This window comes from Balaenoptera borealis (assembly GCF_965194805.1).
Source record: "Balaenoptera borealis genome assembly, chromosome: 2".
Classification (NCBI taxonomy): Eukaryota; Metazoa; Chordata; class Mammalia; order Artiodactyla; family Balaenopteridae; genus Balaenoptera; species Balaenoptera borealis.
This window is the reverse complement of record NC_138867.1, coordinates 29851557-29869056: the sequence shown is the minus strand read 5'-3', so window position 1 is coordinate 29869056 and position 17500 is coordinate 29851557. Positions and strand designations below refer to the sequence as shown.

Below are 17500 nucleotides of genomic sequence, written 5' to 3'. Positions count from 1 at the left end.
TCATCTGAAGAAAAACCAGCCAACCAAAAGGAAAACCCTTAAATCACAAGATACCATTGCCAAAGTCAAAGAGCATATGTGAAGTACATATTCTCTAGTCAAGCTGATCCATGCTGTGTTCTTTTTTTTATTGTTTGCCACTTTATTATGCTTTTCTGATTTTACATTTTTATAAATTGAAGGTTTGTGGCAACTGTGAGTTGAGTAAGACTATTGCCACCATTTTCCCAACAGCATTTGCTCACTTAGTGTCTCAGAGTCACATTTTGGTACTTCTCACAATATTATAAGCTTTTTCATTATTACTAAATTATGGTGATCTGTGATCAGTGAGCTTTTTTTAGAGCTCTTATACTTATTTTTTTTAATTTTTATTTTATATTGGAGTATAGTTGATTTACAGTGTTGTGTTTCAGGTGTACAGCAGGGTGATTTAGTTATACATATACATATATCCATTCTTTTTCAGATTGTTCCCATATAGGTTATTACAGAATATTGAGGAGAGTTCCCTGTGCTATACAGTAGGTCCTTGTTGATTATCTATTTTATTTATAGTAGTGTCTATATGTTAATCCCAACTTCCTAATTTATCCCTTCCCCCCACCTTTTGCCTTTGGTAACCATAAGTTTGTTTTCTAACTCTGTGAGTCTGTTTCTGTTTTGTAAATAAGTTCATTTGTATGTTTTTTATATTCCACATATAAGTGATGTCATATGATATTTGTCTTTGTCTGACTTACTGCACTTAGTATGATAATCTCTGTGTCCATCCATGTTGCTGCAAATGGCATTATTTCATTACTTTTTATGGCTGAGTAATATTCCATTATACATATATACCACATCTTCTTTATCCATTCACCTGTTGATGGACATTTAGGTTGCTTCCATGTCTTGACTATGGTAAATAGTACTGCCATGAATATTGGGGTGGCTGTATCTTTTTGGAGTATGGTTTTCTCCAGATATATGCCCAGGAGTGGGATTGCAGGATCATATGGTAGCTCTATCTTTAGTTTTTAAGGAACCTCCCTACTGTTCTCCATAGTGGCTGCACCAATTTACATTCCCACCAACAGTGTAAGGGGGTTCCCTTTTTTCCACACCCTCTCCAGCATTTTTTGTTTGTAGATTTTCTGATGATGCCCATTCTACCTGGTGTGAGGTGATACCTCATTATAGTTTTGATTTGCATTTCTCTAGTAATTAGTGATGTTGAACATATTTTCATGTGTTTTTTGGCCATCTGTATGTCTTCTTTGGAGAAATGTCTATTTAGATCTGCCCATTTTTTGATTGGGTTTTTTGTTTTTTTTGATATTGAGCTGCATGAGTTGTTTGTATATTTTGGAGATTAATCCTTTGTCGATTGCTTCATTTGCAAGTATTTTTTCCCATTCTGTGAGTTGTCTTTTTGTTTATAGTTTTCTTGGTGGTGCAAAAGCTTTTAAGTTTAATTAGGTCCCATTTGTTTATTTTTGTTTTTATTTTTCTTACTCTAGGGGGTGAATCCAAAAGGATATTGCTGCAATTTATGTCAAAGAGTGTTCTGCCTGTGTTTTCCTCTAAGAGTTTTATAGTATCTGGTCTTACATTTAAGTCTTTAATCCATTTTGTGTATACTTTTGTGTGTGGTTTTAGTACATTCTCTAACTTCATTCTTTTACATGTAGCTGTCCAGTTTTCCCAGCACCACTTACTGAAGATACAGTCTTGTCTCCACTGTATATTCTTGCCTCCTTTGTTATAGATTAATTGACTGTAGGTGTGTGAGTTTATTTCTGGGCTGTATATCCTGTTCCATTGATCTATATTTCTGTCTTTTTACCAGTATGATACTGTTTTGATTACTGTAGCTTTATAGTATAGCCTGAAGTCAGGGGGCCTGATTCCTCCTGCTCTGTTTTTCTTTCTCAAGATTGCTTTGCCTATTTGGGGTCTTTTGTGTTTCCATACAAATTTTAAGTTTTTTGTTCTAGATCTGCAAAAACTGCCATTGGTCATTTGATAGGGATTGCATTAAATCTGTAGATTACCTTGGGTAGTATAGTCATTTTGACAATATTGATTCTTCAATCCAAGAACATGGTATCTTTCCATCTGTTTATGTCATCTTTGATTTTTTCATAAGTATCTTACAGTTTTCAGAGTACAGGTCTTTTGCCTTCTTAGGTAGGTTTATTCCTAGGTATTTTATTCTTTTTTGTGCAATAGTAAATGGGATTGTTTCCTTAATTTCTCTTTCTGATCTTTCTTTCTTTGTGTATATAAATGCAACAGATTTCTGTGTATTAATTTTGTATCCTGCAACTTTACTGAATTCATTGATGAGCTCTAGTAGTGTTCTGGTAGCATCTTTAGGATTTTCTATGTATAGTATTATGTCATCTGCAGGCAGCGACAGTTTTACTTCTTCTTTGCCAATTTGAACTCCTTTTATTTATTTTTCTTCTCTGATTGCCGTGGCTAGGACTTCCAAAATGATGTTAAATAAAAGTGGTGAGAGTGGACATCCTTGTGTTGTTCCTGATCTTAGAGGAAATGCCTTAAATTTTTCACCATTGAATATGTTGTTAGCTATGGGTTTGTCATATATGGCCTTTATTATGTTGAGGTATGTTCCCTCTATGCCCACTTTCCAGAGAGTTTTTTTAATCATAAATGGGTGTTGAATTTTGTCAAAAGCTTTTTCTGCATCTATTGAGATAGTCATATGGTTTTTATTGTTCACTTTGTTAATGTGGTGTATCATACTGATTGATTTGTGGATATTGAAAAACCCTTGCATCCCTGGGATAAATCCCACTTGATCATGGTGTATGATCCTTTTAATATATTGTTGGATTCAGTTTGCTAGTATTTTGTTGAGGATTTTTGCGTCTTTGTTTATTGGTGGTATTGGCCTGTAATTTTCTTTCTTTTTTTCTTTTTTTTTTTGTGATATCTGTCTGGTTTTGGTATCAGGGTGATGGTGACCTCATAGAATGAGTTTGGGAGTGTTCCTTCCTCTAAAATTTTTAAAAATAATTTCAGAAGGATAGGTGTCAACTCTTCTCTAAATGGGTAGGGCCAGGTCTTGGCATCAAAATGGGGGCCTCCAGGACAACTCACACCAATGAGTACTCCCCAGTACCTTCGCCACCAGTGTCCTTGTCCCCACAGTGAGCCACAGCCACCCCCCCACCTCTCCAGGAGACTCTCCAAGCCCAGCAGGTAGGTCTGGCCCTGGCGCCTATGATGTCACTGCTTTTTCCCCTGGGTCCTGGTGCACACGAGACTTTGTGCGCACCCTCCAAGAGTGGAGTTTGTTTCCCCCAGTCCTGTGAAGTTCCTGTGATCAAGCCCTGCTGGGCTTCAAAGCCAAATACCCTGGGGGCTCCTCCTGCCAATTCCAAACCCCCAAACTGGGAAGCCTGACATGGGGCTCAGAACTCTCACTCCTATGGGAGAACCTCTGTGATATAATTATTTTCCAGTTTGTGGGTCACCCACCCAGCAGGTTTGAGATTTGATTGTATCACAGATGCACCCCTTCTACCAACTCGTTGTGGGTGGCTTCTTCTTTGCTTTGGAAGTGGAATATCTTTTTTGGTAGGTTTCAGTCTTTTTTGTTGATGGTTCACAGTTAGTTGTGATTTTGGTGTTTTCTTAAGAGGAGGTGAGCTCAGGTTCTTCTACTCCACCATCTTGTCCTTGGACCCTGTTCCAATCTGTGTTAATGTGGTCCGTGAACCAGTAGTATCAGCTTCCTCTGGGAGCTTGTTTAATGTACCATTTAAGGCCAGTGTTTCCTTATTGATTTTCTTTCTGGAAGATCTGCCCGCTGATGTATGCATGGTGTTAAATTCCCCTACTATTATTGAGTTACTGTCAATTTCTCCCTTTATGTCTGTTAATATTTGCTTTATGTATTTAGGTGCTCCTATGTTGGGTGAATATATATTTACCTTTATTATATCTTCTTCTTGGATTGATTTCTTGATCATTGTATAATGTTCTGTCTCTTGTTACAATCTTTGTTTTAAGGTCTATTTTGTCTAATACCTGTATTGCTACCATGGCTTTCTTTTCACTTCTATTTTCATGGAATACCTCTTTCCATCCCCTCACTTTCAGTCTGTGTCTTTAGATCTGAAGTGAGTCTCCTATAGACATACAGGTTTTGTATTTGTATCCCTTCAGCCATGCTATGTCTTTTAATTGGAGCATTTAGTTCATTTATATTTAAAGTAATTATTGATAGATATGTACTTGTTGCCATTTTGTTAATTGTTTTTGTAGTTCTTTTTTGTTCATTTCTTTTCTTCACTTCTTTTGTGATTTGATGACTATCTTTAGTGTTATATTTGGATTCCTTTCTCTTTTTTGCGTATCTATGATAGATTTTTGGTTTGTGGTTACCATGAGGTTTATATATAGCCATATGTATATAATTATTTTAAGTTGCTGATCTCTAAGTTCAAATGCATTTTATCAACCCTGCATTTTTATTCCCCTCTCCCATGTTTACTGTTTTTGACATATTTTATGTTTTTGTTTTGTACATCCCTTAACTACTTATTGTGGATATAGATGATTTTGCTACTTTTGCCTTTTAATCTTTCTACTAGCTTTATACATGGTTGATTTATTACCTTTATTGCATATTTGTCTTTACCACTTAAATTTTCCTTTTATAATTTTCATGTTTCTAACTGTGGCATTTTCTTTTTCACTTAGAGAAGTTCTTTTTAGCATTTCTTGCAAAGCTGGTTTGGTGGTGCTGAATTTTTTTAGCTTTTGCTTGTCTGTAAAACTTTTGATCTGTCTATCAAATCTAAATGAAAGCTTTGCCAGGTAGAGTATTCTTAGTTGTAGATTTTCCCCTTTCATCATTTGAAATATATCGTGCCCTTCTGGCCTGCAGAGTTTCTGCTGAAGAGTCAACTGATAGCCATATGGGAGTTCTTTTCTACTCGCTGCTTTTCCCTTGCTGATTTTTTAAAAAATTTTTATTGGGGTATAGTTGATTTACAGTGTTGTGTTAGTTTCAGGTGTACAGCAAACTGAATCTGTTATACATATACATATATCCACTCTTTCTTAGATTCTTTTCCCATATAGGCCATTACAGGGTATTGAGTAGCGTTCCCTGTGCTATACAGTAGGTCCTTATTAGTTACCTATTTTATATGTAGTAGTGTGTATGTGTCAATCCCAGTCTTCCGATGTATCCCTCCCTACCACATACCCCCCAGTAACCATAAGTTTATTTTCTACATCTGTAACTCTATTTCTGTTTTGTTTTGTTTTAACATTTCTTTATTCTTTACTTTATTTTTGGCTGCATTGGATCTTAGTTGCAGCACGTGGGATCTTCACTGAGGCATGCGGGATTTTTGTTGTGGTGTGCAGGCTTCTCTCTGTGGTGTGCAGGTTTTCTCTCTCTAGTTGAGGCACGCAAGCTCAGTAGTTGTGGCGCATGGGCTTAGTTGCCCCACGGCATGTGGGATCTTAGTTCCCTGACCAGGGATCAAACCCTTGTCCCCTGCATTGTAAGGTGTATTCTTTACCACTGGACCACCAGGGAAGTCCCAAACTCTATTTCTGTTTTGTAGATAAGTTCATTTGTAGCCTTTTTTAGATTCCACATATGAGTGATATCATGTGATATTTGTCTTTGTCTGACTTTCTTCACTCAGTATGACAATCTCTGGGTCCATTCATGTTGCTGCAAATGGCATTATTTTTTTCTTTTTTATGGCTGAGTAATATTCCACTGTATATATGTACCACATCTTCTTTATCCATTCTTCTATTGATGGACATTTAGGTTGCTTCCATGTCCTGGCTATTGTAAACAGTGCTGCAGTGAACATTGTGGTGCATGTATCTTTTCTCCAGATAGATGCCCAGGAGTGGGATTGCTGGATCATATGGTAGTTCTATATTTAGTTTGTTAAGGAACCTCCATACTGTTCTCCATAGTGGCTGTACCAGTTTACATTCCCACCAACAATATAGGAGGGTTCCCTTTTTTCTCCACACCCTCTCCAGCATCCTTTGCTGATTTTAATTTTCTCCCTTTATCTTTAATTTTTACCATTTTAATTACATTGTGTCGGTATGATCATCTTTGGGTTCCTGTTTTGGGTTCTATGCTTCCTGGTCCTGGTTGTCTATTTTCTATCCCAGGTTAGGGCAGTTTTTAGCTATTATATCATCAAATATGTCCTCTTCCCATTTCTCTCCTGTTCTCCATCTGGGAGCCGTATAATGTGAATGTTAGTACACTTGATGTTATATCACAGAGGTTTCTGAATTGTCCTCATTTTTTAAATTCTTTTTTTTTTCTGTTCAACTTCAGTTATTTCCACTACTCTGCTTTCCAGTTCACTGATCCATTCCTCTGTATCATCTAATCTACTATTTAATCCTTTTAGTGTATTTTTTATTTCAGTTTTTCTATTTTTCAGCTGTTTCTTTCTCTTTGTTAATGTCTTACTGTATTCAGCCATTTTTCTCCCAAGTTCTTTGAGTATCTTTACAATCATTACCTTGAACTCTTTATTGGATAGGTTGCCTATCTTCAGTTCATTTAGTTCTTCTGGGGTTTTATCTTATTCCTTCATTTGGGATATATTCCTCTGTTGCCTCATTTTCCCTAATTTGCTGTTTTTATTTCTATGTATTTGGTAGGTTGATTATGTTTTCTCACCCTGGAGAAGTGGCCTTTTGTAGGAGACATCCTGTGTGTCGCAGCCGCATACTCCCCTCTGGTCACCAGAGCTATATGCTATAGGGGTGCCCCCTACATGGGCTGCATGGGTCCTTCTTTTTGTGATGGGCTGACTACTGTGGGTGGTCTCGTAGGTGTGGCTGGCTTCCTACTAGGTTGGTGTGAGGCTCTGCCTTGTGTGGAGACTGCTAGTTGGTGGGGCAGGGCAGGGCATGAAATAGCTGGCTGCAGAGTCCCGGGATTCCCCTGGGTAGTCCTAGCCAGCTTGTAGGCAGACCTGGGTTCAGGAGTGGGTGACTGCAGAGCCGGTTCCTGACATGGCTGGCTGTGAGTTCCAGGGTGTCCCAAAGCTGGTGCTGGACTGCTGGTGAGAGATACAAGGTGTCTCGGAGCTGGTGTCAGCCCACTGGTAGGTGGGGCCAGATCCTGGGACTGCTGGTTGAGGGACTCAAGGTGTCTCAGAGCAGATGTTAGCCTGCTGATGGTCAGGCCCAGGGAGTACTGACATGGCAAGCTGCAGTAGTCCTGGGGCTTGTGTCTACCCACTGGTGGGTGAAACATGGTCTTCAGACTTCTGGCTGCAGGGCCCTGAGGGTCCTGGAGCTGGTGTCTGCCCACTGGTGGGTGGAGCCAGGGTCTCTGGCTCCAGGGCCCAGGAGTCCTGAGGCTAGTCTCAGCACCCACAGGGCTGGGCCCTAGGCCCTCTGGTGGACAGGGCCAGGTCCTAAAGCAGCTCAGGGGGTTTTAAGGCAGCAGGCCTGCTGGTGAGTGGGGCTGTGTCTCCACCCGGCTAGTTGCTCGGCCTAAGGCATCCCAGTACCAGTGCTCACAGACTGGTGGCTGGAGCCTGGTCCTAGTGTTGGAGGGAGGATTCCAAAATGGTGCGTGCCAGCACCAGTGTCCTCGTGCTAGAACGAGCTTCCCAAAACAGCTGTCACCAGTGTCTGTGTCCCCAGGGTGAGCTCTAGTTGCCTCTTGTCTCTGCAGGAGACTCTCCAAGATCAGCAGATGGGTCTGACCCAGGCTCCTTTCAAATTACTGCTTCTGCGCTGGGTCCTGTGAGATTTTGTGTGTGCCCTTTAGGAGTGGAGTCTCTATTCCCCATAGCCCTTGGCTCTCCTGATTAAGCCCTACTGACCTTTATGCCAAATGTTCTGGGGGCTCATCTTCTCAGTGCAGGACCACTGGGCTTGGGAGCCTGATGTGGGGCTCAAGCCCCTCGCTTGTGGAGAACCTCTGTAATTGTAATTATTCTCCTATTTGTGGTTCACCCACCCAGGGGTATGGGTCCTGACTATACCACATCTCCATCCCTCCTACCTGTCTTGTTGTGGCTCCTTCTTTATATTTTTAGTCGTAGAAGAGCTTTTCTGCCAGTCTTCCAATCTTTCTTTCACGTCAATAGTTGCTTTGTAAATAGTTGTAATTTTGGTGTGCCTGTGGGCAGAGGTGAGCTTAGCATCTTCCTACTGAAAGATATTCTTCCAGATGAACAGAACTTTCATTTATTCAGCAAATATTGCTGATCACAAGATACGTCTCAGGCAAGTACTAAAAACTGAGGACACAGAAATGAGTCTGACACATTCCATGGCCTCACGAAACCCAAAGTCTTACAGACACTGTATTTGCCAACAACATTGAAATTATTTTCCAACTTTTGTGGGCAAAATATTATCCCTTCAACCTAGACATAGCCAACAGCAGGGCAACAAGCTTATAACTGTCCCTTTACATTTCCAAGTATGATTTCTATTAAACAGGCATAGGCAAATTGGGATGTCCTAAGTTGCCCCCAATTATAAGCATTGTGTGCTTCAGCTGGGATCCAGTTGGCTGATGAACACAGCATCCTTCATTGTTTCACAATAATAACGAGAACTGGTGCAATTAAGCCCTGCTGTGATGCTGGGCTCCCAGTCATTGTCTAAATGAGCTGCTAAACATAGGTCTGGAGCACAGGCTCCCAATATAGGTCACCGCTATCCTCCACTCTTCCTTCCAGTTTCCCACTTTCAAACAGGAGGATTCCAGGACCCACATGTTCCCAGGGCTCTGAGGACCACTGAAAAGCTGGGCTCATTATCCAGTGGTTCCCAAGATCAGGCAAGGACACCAGGCTTGTTTGAGCCTCTTTCAGTCACGTAGATGTTGACCTGACAAGTGGGGGCCCTTGGTTGAACAAATGAAGCTGCTCTAGTCAGGGAAGACCTGTCCATGTGGGCCCCTCCTTCCCCATAACCAGCACAAGAGATTCATTTTCTTGGTGGCAGTGCTTTAGAGGCACTGAGGCAGCATTCAGATTCCAGCACCACCATCTGTGTTCCAGCTGTGAGACACTGGGCCAGTTATTAAGCCTCTGTGGAACTTCAGTTTTAAAGGGAGAACAATAGGTATAAGTAAATTTATATGAAGATCAAATGAGATAGCATATGCCAAGCACATTGCCTAGTGTGTGGTAAGTGCTTAAGAAATTGTTATCTGTGTTGTTAAAACAACAGAAATTTAGTCTCACAGTTCTGGAGGCAAGAAGTCCAAAAACCACGGTTCTTGGTAGGGCCATGCTCCCTGTCTCTTAGCTTCTGGTAGTCACTGGCTTTCCTTGGCTTGTAGCTGCATAACTCCAATCTCTGCCTCCATCATCACATGGCCATCTTCCTCTGTGTGTCTGTGTCGTCACATGGCTTTCTCTTTATTGCGTGTGTCTAGCTCTTCTCTCTCTATAAGGACACAATCATGTTGATTAAGTCATCTTAATTTACATCATAATTACATCTGCAAGGAAATATTTCCAAATAAGGTCACATTCACAGGTACCAATGGTTAGGACTTCAACTTTGGGGGAACACTTAAACTTTGGAGGATCCAATTCAACCCAGAACAAAGTTAAAGACTTTAGGGTCCTCTAAGAGGCCTTTTTAGAACAGTAGACACCCTAGAGAGCGGTCACACTTCAGCCTTTAGCAGAAAAGGCTCAACACCATTTACAGAACAGTTCAAGATGATAGAACATAGTGCCATGTTTGAGCAAATGTTAACAATAATAATACAAGTTTGGAGATTGGGACAGAAGGGATCCATGTGGTCCAACGTGGTCCAAAGAAGCTTTGTGGAGAGAAGGAATGGAAGCTAAGCCTTCATACTTCCTCTGTCTTCTTTTCTTGTAGTAGCCCCAGAGCACTCACATACTCATGGCAGGGAGAATGTGGGGCAAAGAGCTACCCCAAATGCACCTTCTCTGTCCACCATCCATAAGGAATTTAGGAGAGGCTGGCTAAGAAATCAGAGCAGCCCTATGATGCCTAGGCTTCCATGCTGGGCCCTGCCCCAATGCCAGAAGCCTAGGGAGGAAGCCCTGCCTTGTTCTGAACAGCAGCCCCATGGAGAACACCTGCTTCTCTGGTGGGCACATGGGAGATGAAGAGCTCAGATTTCTATTCCACAGTAGGAACACTTGGCAGAAATGTGTACTCTTTCTGAAATGTCAGATCGTATACAGAAGTTTCCTGGGGGATTAGAGGGCACTGATTTTTATGAAATGTTTAAGAAGAGGCCTGAAGAAGAAAATAATCAGCAATGAAGAGGTTTGGGGTTCTAGGAGCATTATATGTTACCTACTCCCAAGTGCACTTAACACTTGCAAACCAAATGGAATTCTGACAGCTAACAGAAGACATTTCTTCATGAAAATACAAGGCACAGTCAAGGAAATGATGAGTTCTGAGAAGATAAAAAGCATTTTTTTGCCTTCATGACCTGAAGGTGAAAAATGCATAGAGAGGCAAAAATACTGTCACAGATTTGGGTAAAGAGAATATTACCTCAATTTCTACTTTTACTGACAGTTCTATTTACAAAGGACAGCAGCCTGTTTGGGCAAAAGCTTTTCTTTAGGACTGTTCATATCTTTTCTGTAATGGAGAAAGAAGATCAACCAGAGCTCTGAGAGGCACTGAAGCAAAGTTTGAAACAATTTCACTTTATAAAAGAAAAATGTGCTATTGGGGCCTTACTGAATTCCTTCCAGACCAGGAGTACATGGGCCAGTGCAGTCTGAGTACCACCCATAGAATATGCAAGGGTGGTCCCTGAGAAATATAGTCCAATTCCCTGTTTCATGTATGAGGAAAGGAGGGCCGAAATAATTCAGGAACTTACTTGCCCAGAGTTAGGGTAGAACAAGGATTAGTACCCAAGTAACTAATTGTATCCTTACCCTGGGAATTATTTGTGCAAGTCTTATGCCTTCATCTACATGGTACATTTCTGGAGGGCAGTGACCACATTTTATCCATCTATATCCTTTGCTCAGGAAGCATTGGTTAGTTGGCTGACGGGGTGACTGCTTGGTGCTCTGGATGATATGACTGATAAAAGCATGAGCTAGAGTCAAAACTGCCCATGTTCAGATCTGACTATGCCACTTATCAGCTGGATAACATTGTGCAAGTTCTTAACTTCTGTAGGCTTTACGTCTCCTTTTGTAAAATGGAAAGAACAGTTGTATTTACCTGATAGTTACTGCTGTGAAGATTCAGTGAAGCGATGCATGTAAAATATTGCATTCAACTATTGCATAACAATCCTGCATAACAAGGCATCTCTAAACTCAGTGCTTTAAAACTACAAGCGTGAATTTTTTGCTCAGCTCAAGTTCAGCTGATCTAGCTTAGGTGTGGTTGGCCTTGGCTGCAGGCTGTAGGTTGGGTCTAGGTCTGCTCCATGTGTCTCATCCTCCTTGGTCCAGTGGCTGCATGAGCCAGAGTCTTCTAACGGTGATGGCAGAAGCTCATCAGGGCAGCCTCGTCCTCCCTCACATTCCAAGGCCCTGCAGGGATCATGTCCACTAACATCCCATTGTCCAAAGCAAGTCAGAGGGCTGAACCCAAAGTCCAGGAGTGGGGAAGTATTCACCACCGGGTGGCCATGGCAAGGGTGGGAATGTATAACATTGCTACACAGGAGTGAATGTCAGTGGATGTCAACCGTTATGAATTGTTATGGAGCTTTTCTCAGGAGACACATAAAGTCTTCCATTAATAGACGTCGCACTTATTCACTTACAAAAGGATAATCTTTGGTTTTTTTCCTATTTTTTTTCTCCTCCCACAGATTTACTTTGCACCAAGGACAAGTTATCAGCCAGTTTCTGCCAGACACTAAAAACCATGAAGAAATGTTCTGTGCCCACCGTGAGGGCTCAGTGCTGCCTCTCGTGTTCCCAGACACACATCGCCCACACCCAAAGGCCAAGAAAGCGACAGCCACTCAAAAACCCCAGAGTACCCTAAGTCCAGAAGAAAGCCACCCTCCACCATAGACTGCAGCAGCCTGCTGACCGTGACATGTTCTAGGCCCAGGGACCACTTCATTGCGGTTTTACTCTGTGTATTTCAGGTTCAACTTTGGCTCATAACTAAACAAAGCCCACTGTTCTTTAGCCACAAAACATCCCACATAGGAGACATGGGACTGTAATACTCACCGTTCCCTGATAGGCAGGTGAGGTATCCAGGAGAATCGGGCCTCTTGTGAGATCAGCTCGTGGGAAAGGTGCCAAGGTGGGCAAGTCTGCGAAATGATGTCTTTTGTTCCTCCCTTAAAGATAAAAACAGAGAGAGACCAGATTTTTTTCCCAGACTACCTCAAGAGTATCAGGAAACAGAGCCAAACTTATACAGGGAACAAATAATCTTGTTAATTTACCTTGGTGAAATCACCCTTTTTTTGTCTCCCTACTTGGGGCAGCTGCTGTTTAAAATGTCATGGGAGAGCTTTCAGGAACATTCTTGTAATTCATCCAGGCAGAGGACCGCTTTCTTCACCCCGTGTTCAACTGGGGCAGGAAGAGAAAGTGCTGGCTTCACCCTCAGTCTGTCCCTAATCCCTATGGACTCTTCATCTGGGCTGTTTAGACTCCCATTCCTTCCTGGAGACACTAGAAGAAGAGGACATGGGCAGGAACTGTAGGCTTTAGTAAACCTAAGGGATTTAGGTTAGTTCTACAGAAGACATTTCTGACTTAAGGATAATTTCTATGAAAACTCTTAAAAAGCAAATGAACAGAAATCGATTTCTTGCTAGTATAAGGAAGAGAACATGGGTTTTTTGTTCTTCCCACTTCCCTGGCAAATACCCATTCCTTTGCAGGAGAGCAAATGAGTCTTCCTGTGTGACTTTCCCTTCTCTAGCGTATTCCCTGCCTGAGTCTTCAGGGTGAACGTCTTTTCACCACTAGGGGTTTACACACCACAACTGCTGCGGCCAGGTCCACAGCTGCAACCTGCCCCCGCCTACCCTCAGGTTGGAAAATGGAGCTCTAGATTAAAATATTTCCGAGAACCAGGTAAATTGTATTAAGTATAGAGAAACTTAGTATAAACTTCTAGTCTTGAGAAAAAAAACTTTTCAAAAGTGAGGTAAATCTGATCTATTCTCTAGCGCACCCAATAGTTACTTTAGAGGACCTGTTTTCTGGGGGGAAACAGGTGAGTCAGGTAGTCCAAAAAAGTGAAATGAAAGTTAGAATGCTTATTCTGGATGTTCCCATCACCCATCAGGAGTCAAAGTAGGCTGTGGTCTCAGATTCAAGGTGAATTTCCTGGTTTGTAAGGGGAGGTATTTATATGAACTGAACGTGGAAAATGGGGGGTGTGGAGCCCCCAGGGGAAGAAGCCCTCAGAATCAGCTCTTGACAGAGGGGAAGGCAAGAGAGTGGCCTTCACGTAATGGGCAGCGTGTCTTCAGTCTCACGCACAGGTACCGTTAACAAACGAACATTCACCATGGAGCACAGTATTCATTCTCTCCCTTGAATTATCTATCCATTCAGCAGAATGGTGCTATTGAAAAATGGTGCTAATGTCTAGTTGGTGGCAGAACAAATATAAACATATAGATAGATGTACAAGTGGGCAAGTCCACATGCATCTTCTGTTAAATTTGTAATGGTGTTGCTGGCCAACGCCAGTTCTATTGCTTGGATACCAGAAGCTTAAATTTTTTATATTATGCGCTTTTTTTTTCAAGCCATTACTTTGTATTATTCTGATAAATGCCTGTGGAAAATAAAACACTGGGGTTGGGATGAAATTTGAAATAGAGCAGAAACAGGAGGTGAATAGAAATGTTTACCAAAACCAGGGAATTTATTTCTATTTAATTATGTTCTTGTATTCTGTCTTTAAATCTAAACATTGCTGGCCAGTGAAAGTCTCTGGTGAAATAAGTTTTAGCAAGAAGATGCTTACATTGTCAGTGATGTGAGTAGAAAAGAACCTGGTTTTTTCTAATGAGGCAGTTCTCAAAAACTCCCTGAAGTATAGTGTAGGCTTTCAGGGAGATTAATTTAGTAAGTTGGTTGAATTTAACTTGAGCCGATACTCTGCTATCCTAGGATCATGCATGTCATCAGAGACCTGGATATGACCAGTCTTACAAAACTCAGGAACAAACTCCGATTCCTACTGACCTCAGCAAACTAAACTAGGCCAGATTTCCCAATATGCAAATTGTTATTTATGACCCATGTGGCAAAGATGGTAGAAATGTACGACGGGTCTGTCCAGGTGCTCCATTCTAGGCCTTTCTCTAGTTTCTCAAAGGCAGAATATTGGCCCCTAACCCTGCATCATGGACATTCACTTCCTGTGTGGGGCTGTGTTGTAAGACAGTTGGGTAGCAGCTGTCCTTCTGGACCCCAGAATCAAGACAGCACTTGCTGCTAGAGTCATTTGACATGGTTGTTGCCTTGACAGTCACTCAGCTTTGGGTCATCAGGGTTTTGACAGGTCCCCATGCTTGCAATAAGAGAGGGACCTCAGATTAACAGGGAGACTCTGAAGGCAAGAGCCTAAATGGTATCTGACCATCCTTTTGGTGCTCATGTAGGCCAACATGAAGTAGCGTTGTTGGTTTATTTCTTCCATGGCCTCCTTCCCACCTTGAACAAGCAACTGAAATGTATAGCAAGAGACACTGGATACACATCTACCATGAATCAGAGAGGCCGCCACAGGGCCTGGTGCTTAAATACATGAAGGTTCTCAAACCCAATTTGGTTTACGTTGCCTCTCCCAGTGGTAGAGTTAGCTCTTCTCTGAAAAGGTGTAGGTTAATTTAATTCTTAAACATCGAAACATAATTCAACACACCACAAGGAAACAATATTTTAAGAGACTAAATAGTGACTATTTTTGTAAAACAGGAAATCATTTTGTGATACAAGCAATGGCCCCTTTGTAGGAATGGCTCGTTTTAATATTTGGTTTTCTTAATCAAGAGTGCAGCTCCATCCAATCTCCTGACCCATCTCTACTTGGTGGAGTCATCCCAGTGTGATGCTTTCGGATATTTAGTGAATGTTTTTGATAACCTTCATCACATTTCTGGAACACAAGTTGAGGGATTTATATTGTTTCAGATCATAATTTCCCAATCAGTTGGCTAAAATCCTCCAAACTCTGAAATCTACACATTGCTACCCCAGAGATTACAGGTCTTAGCTCTTCTCCCTTCTGACTTTAGGATCAAGCCCTGGGACAATGAATCCGTGCATAGTGATTCACTTTCAAGAGAGAGACCACGTGACATGAACTGTTCGGTGCTAAAACTTAGCCAACATGTTTGATGCTACTCTTTTTCTGTTGTATTGCTAGTTCAAATATTATTAGTAGTAGTATTTTTAAGTTATGTCATTAAAAAAACCTGGTTGGGGGAAGCACAATTCTACCTATCACTGTCCTCCAAAGTGGTTGTATGTGGTACACGGCCTCATCCATTGCCCTCTCTGCATCTCTGCTGCTTTGCCAGGCCCAGCCTCCTTAAGGGGTACCTTGGTGGGTACCTCAGTATTTAAAACCAGATTGTAACCATAGCCTGCCATTGTGTGGCATCAATAAATGGCCAAACTCACTGATGTTTCCATGTGATTCATTTACCCCTACTGCGAGACTCCCACCACCCACCAGAGCAACCCTGGAATTCAGCAACCTGGAGAAGGATGCTGTCAATCCTTCCTCCCCCACTCCCTGCACATTCCCTCCTGCTCCACCCCTAAATCAGTATGTCATGAGATGAGTCGCATCCCAGGTGAGGAAGAACTGAGGTCTCTTCTCATGAATGATTGTGCAACAACTGACACAAGCCACCATATGATAATCTGAAGTGATGCCTGAAATCCTCCACAATCCCAGATCCAATGTATTCATAAGTGCAGCTCACAGGATAATCTAGTCCCTCAATCTACCCAAAGTGTAGACATAATGCTTAAGAGAAAGTAATAACGATGATGAAGAGGAATTTGCTTTGGAAATCCAGTCCTTTTTCAAAAGCGGTTCACAGCATGGTGAGTGTAACCAGCAATTGTAGAACTTGGACACATGGACATGGAATCCACTCACATGGAATGAGTAAAAGCATTGAGACGGGAAGAGCGAGGCATCCACAGGTGAGCCCTAGAATATTTTCAGGCATGTACAGGGGTGGTAGGAATCTGGTTTGGGTCAAGAAATCACAAAGGGCCATGCACGCCTCCCTGTTTTTACCTTGAAAACTCTTTCTATGACCACTAGGTAACCCTTATCCTGCAAGGCTCAGCTCAAGTGCTGTTCCCTGAGAAGCCTATACTAACCCTGCCAGAAAGACCAAGGCATTTCTCTGCTCCTTCTTCACTATGTCCATTTTTGTCTAGAAGAGTGGTCCCTAACTGGGGACAGTTTTGTCCCCAGGAGACATTTGACAATGTCTGAGACATTTTTGGTTTTCACAACTATGGGTTGGAGGGCACTCCTGGCATCTAATGAGTAGAGGCCAAGTGATGCTGGTAAACTTCCTACAGGACCGCCCCTCCCCACCACAAAGAATTATGTGGCTCAAAGCATCAATAGTTCTGAAGTGAAAAGCTCTGCACTAGAACAATTATCACCCTAGAGTGAGTATCAGGATTGCTGGGTTGAGTAAAACTGAGCTTACCCTAACACTCAGACCTCACAAAGAACTGATGAGGTGGGTCAGAAAACTTCCAAAGAAGAAAAAATATATATCAGGGTTCAAAGCTTACTAATTTGGTAAAATCACAGTGACAGAGGGGAGAGAGGATAGCGAGCATAGCTCCAAAAGAGTCTTGAATCAGCTGCTGGGGGCTCAGGTGTTCATTCCTAGAGTCAGAGGGAATAAACCAAAAGTGGCAAAAACGGAAAAGTGACCTATTCGGGGTTTGGAATAATCATCCTCCTCCAACTGAGGTTTCTAACCAAACAGAATAGACATAATCAGCCAGATCGAAACAACAGCTTTACTAATGGTGAAGGTGGCTTGGGGAGCATATTTTGGAGGCAAATGGAAAAGGGCTTTCCTAGCCTTCTCCACACCTACAGGTTTCAGGCTCAAGAGGGATGTGGGGGAGGGGGCGGGGTGGGAGAGGGAAAGAGGAGAGAGGAGATAGAAATGGACCACTTAACCCATTAAACTCTGCTAATAGAAGTATCCATGGTCATTAAACGATCACTAATAGTAGCCCTCCCTCCTGCACTGGGAGGAGGCTGACAGGGTTATCAAAGATCCCAAAGGGATATCCCAACACTCCTCCACCATGGAAGTGGAGTCTTTTTGTTTCTATGTAAGAAAGGTAAGGTTAGCATGAATGGAAGATATGGGAGGGGAAGCATTATCTAAAAATGGCTCCTTTCCCATAAATTCTAAATGATGATGTGATTTTAAGATCATAATGAAAAGACTTGGAATAAGTAGTGTAAAAGCAAGACACAGAATTTAATGAGA

The 17500-nt window shown here is 41.9% G+C and overlaps 1 protein-coding gene across 5 annotated transcripts in view; it reads left to right on the top strand.

Moving 5' to 3' along the window:
• The window catches only part of ADAMTS12 (ADAM metallopeptidase with thrombospondin type 1 motif 12), a 369738-nt gene extending 354104 nt beyond the window's left edge, over positions 1-15634 (top strand). For all 5 annotated transcript variants that reach the window (XM_082382159.1, XM_082382157.1, XM_082382160.1 and 2 more), the window contains one exon: positions 11834-15634. In XM_082382159.1, the coding sequence (XP_082238285.1) occupies positions 11834-12012 (179 nt within the window). In that variant the 3' untranslated portion in view covers positions 12013-15634. The remainder of the gene's footprint in view (positions 1-11833) is intronic.
• Positions 15635-17500: the final 1866 nt, after the last annotated feature.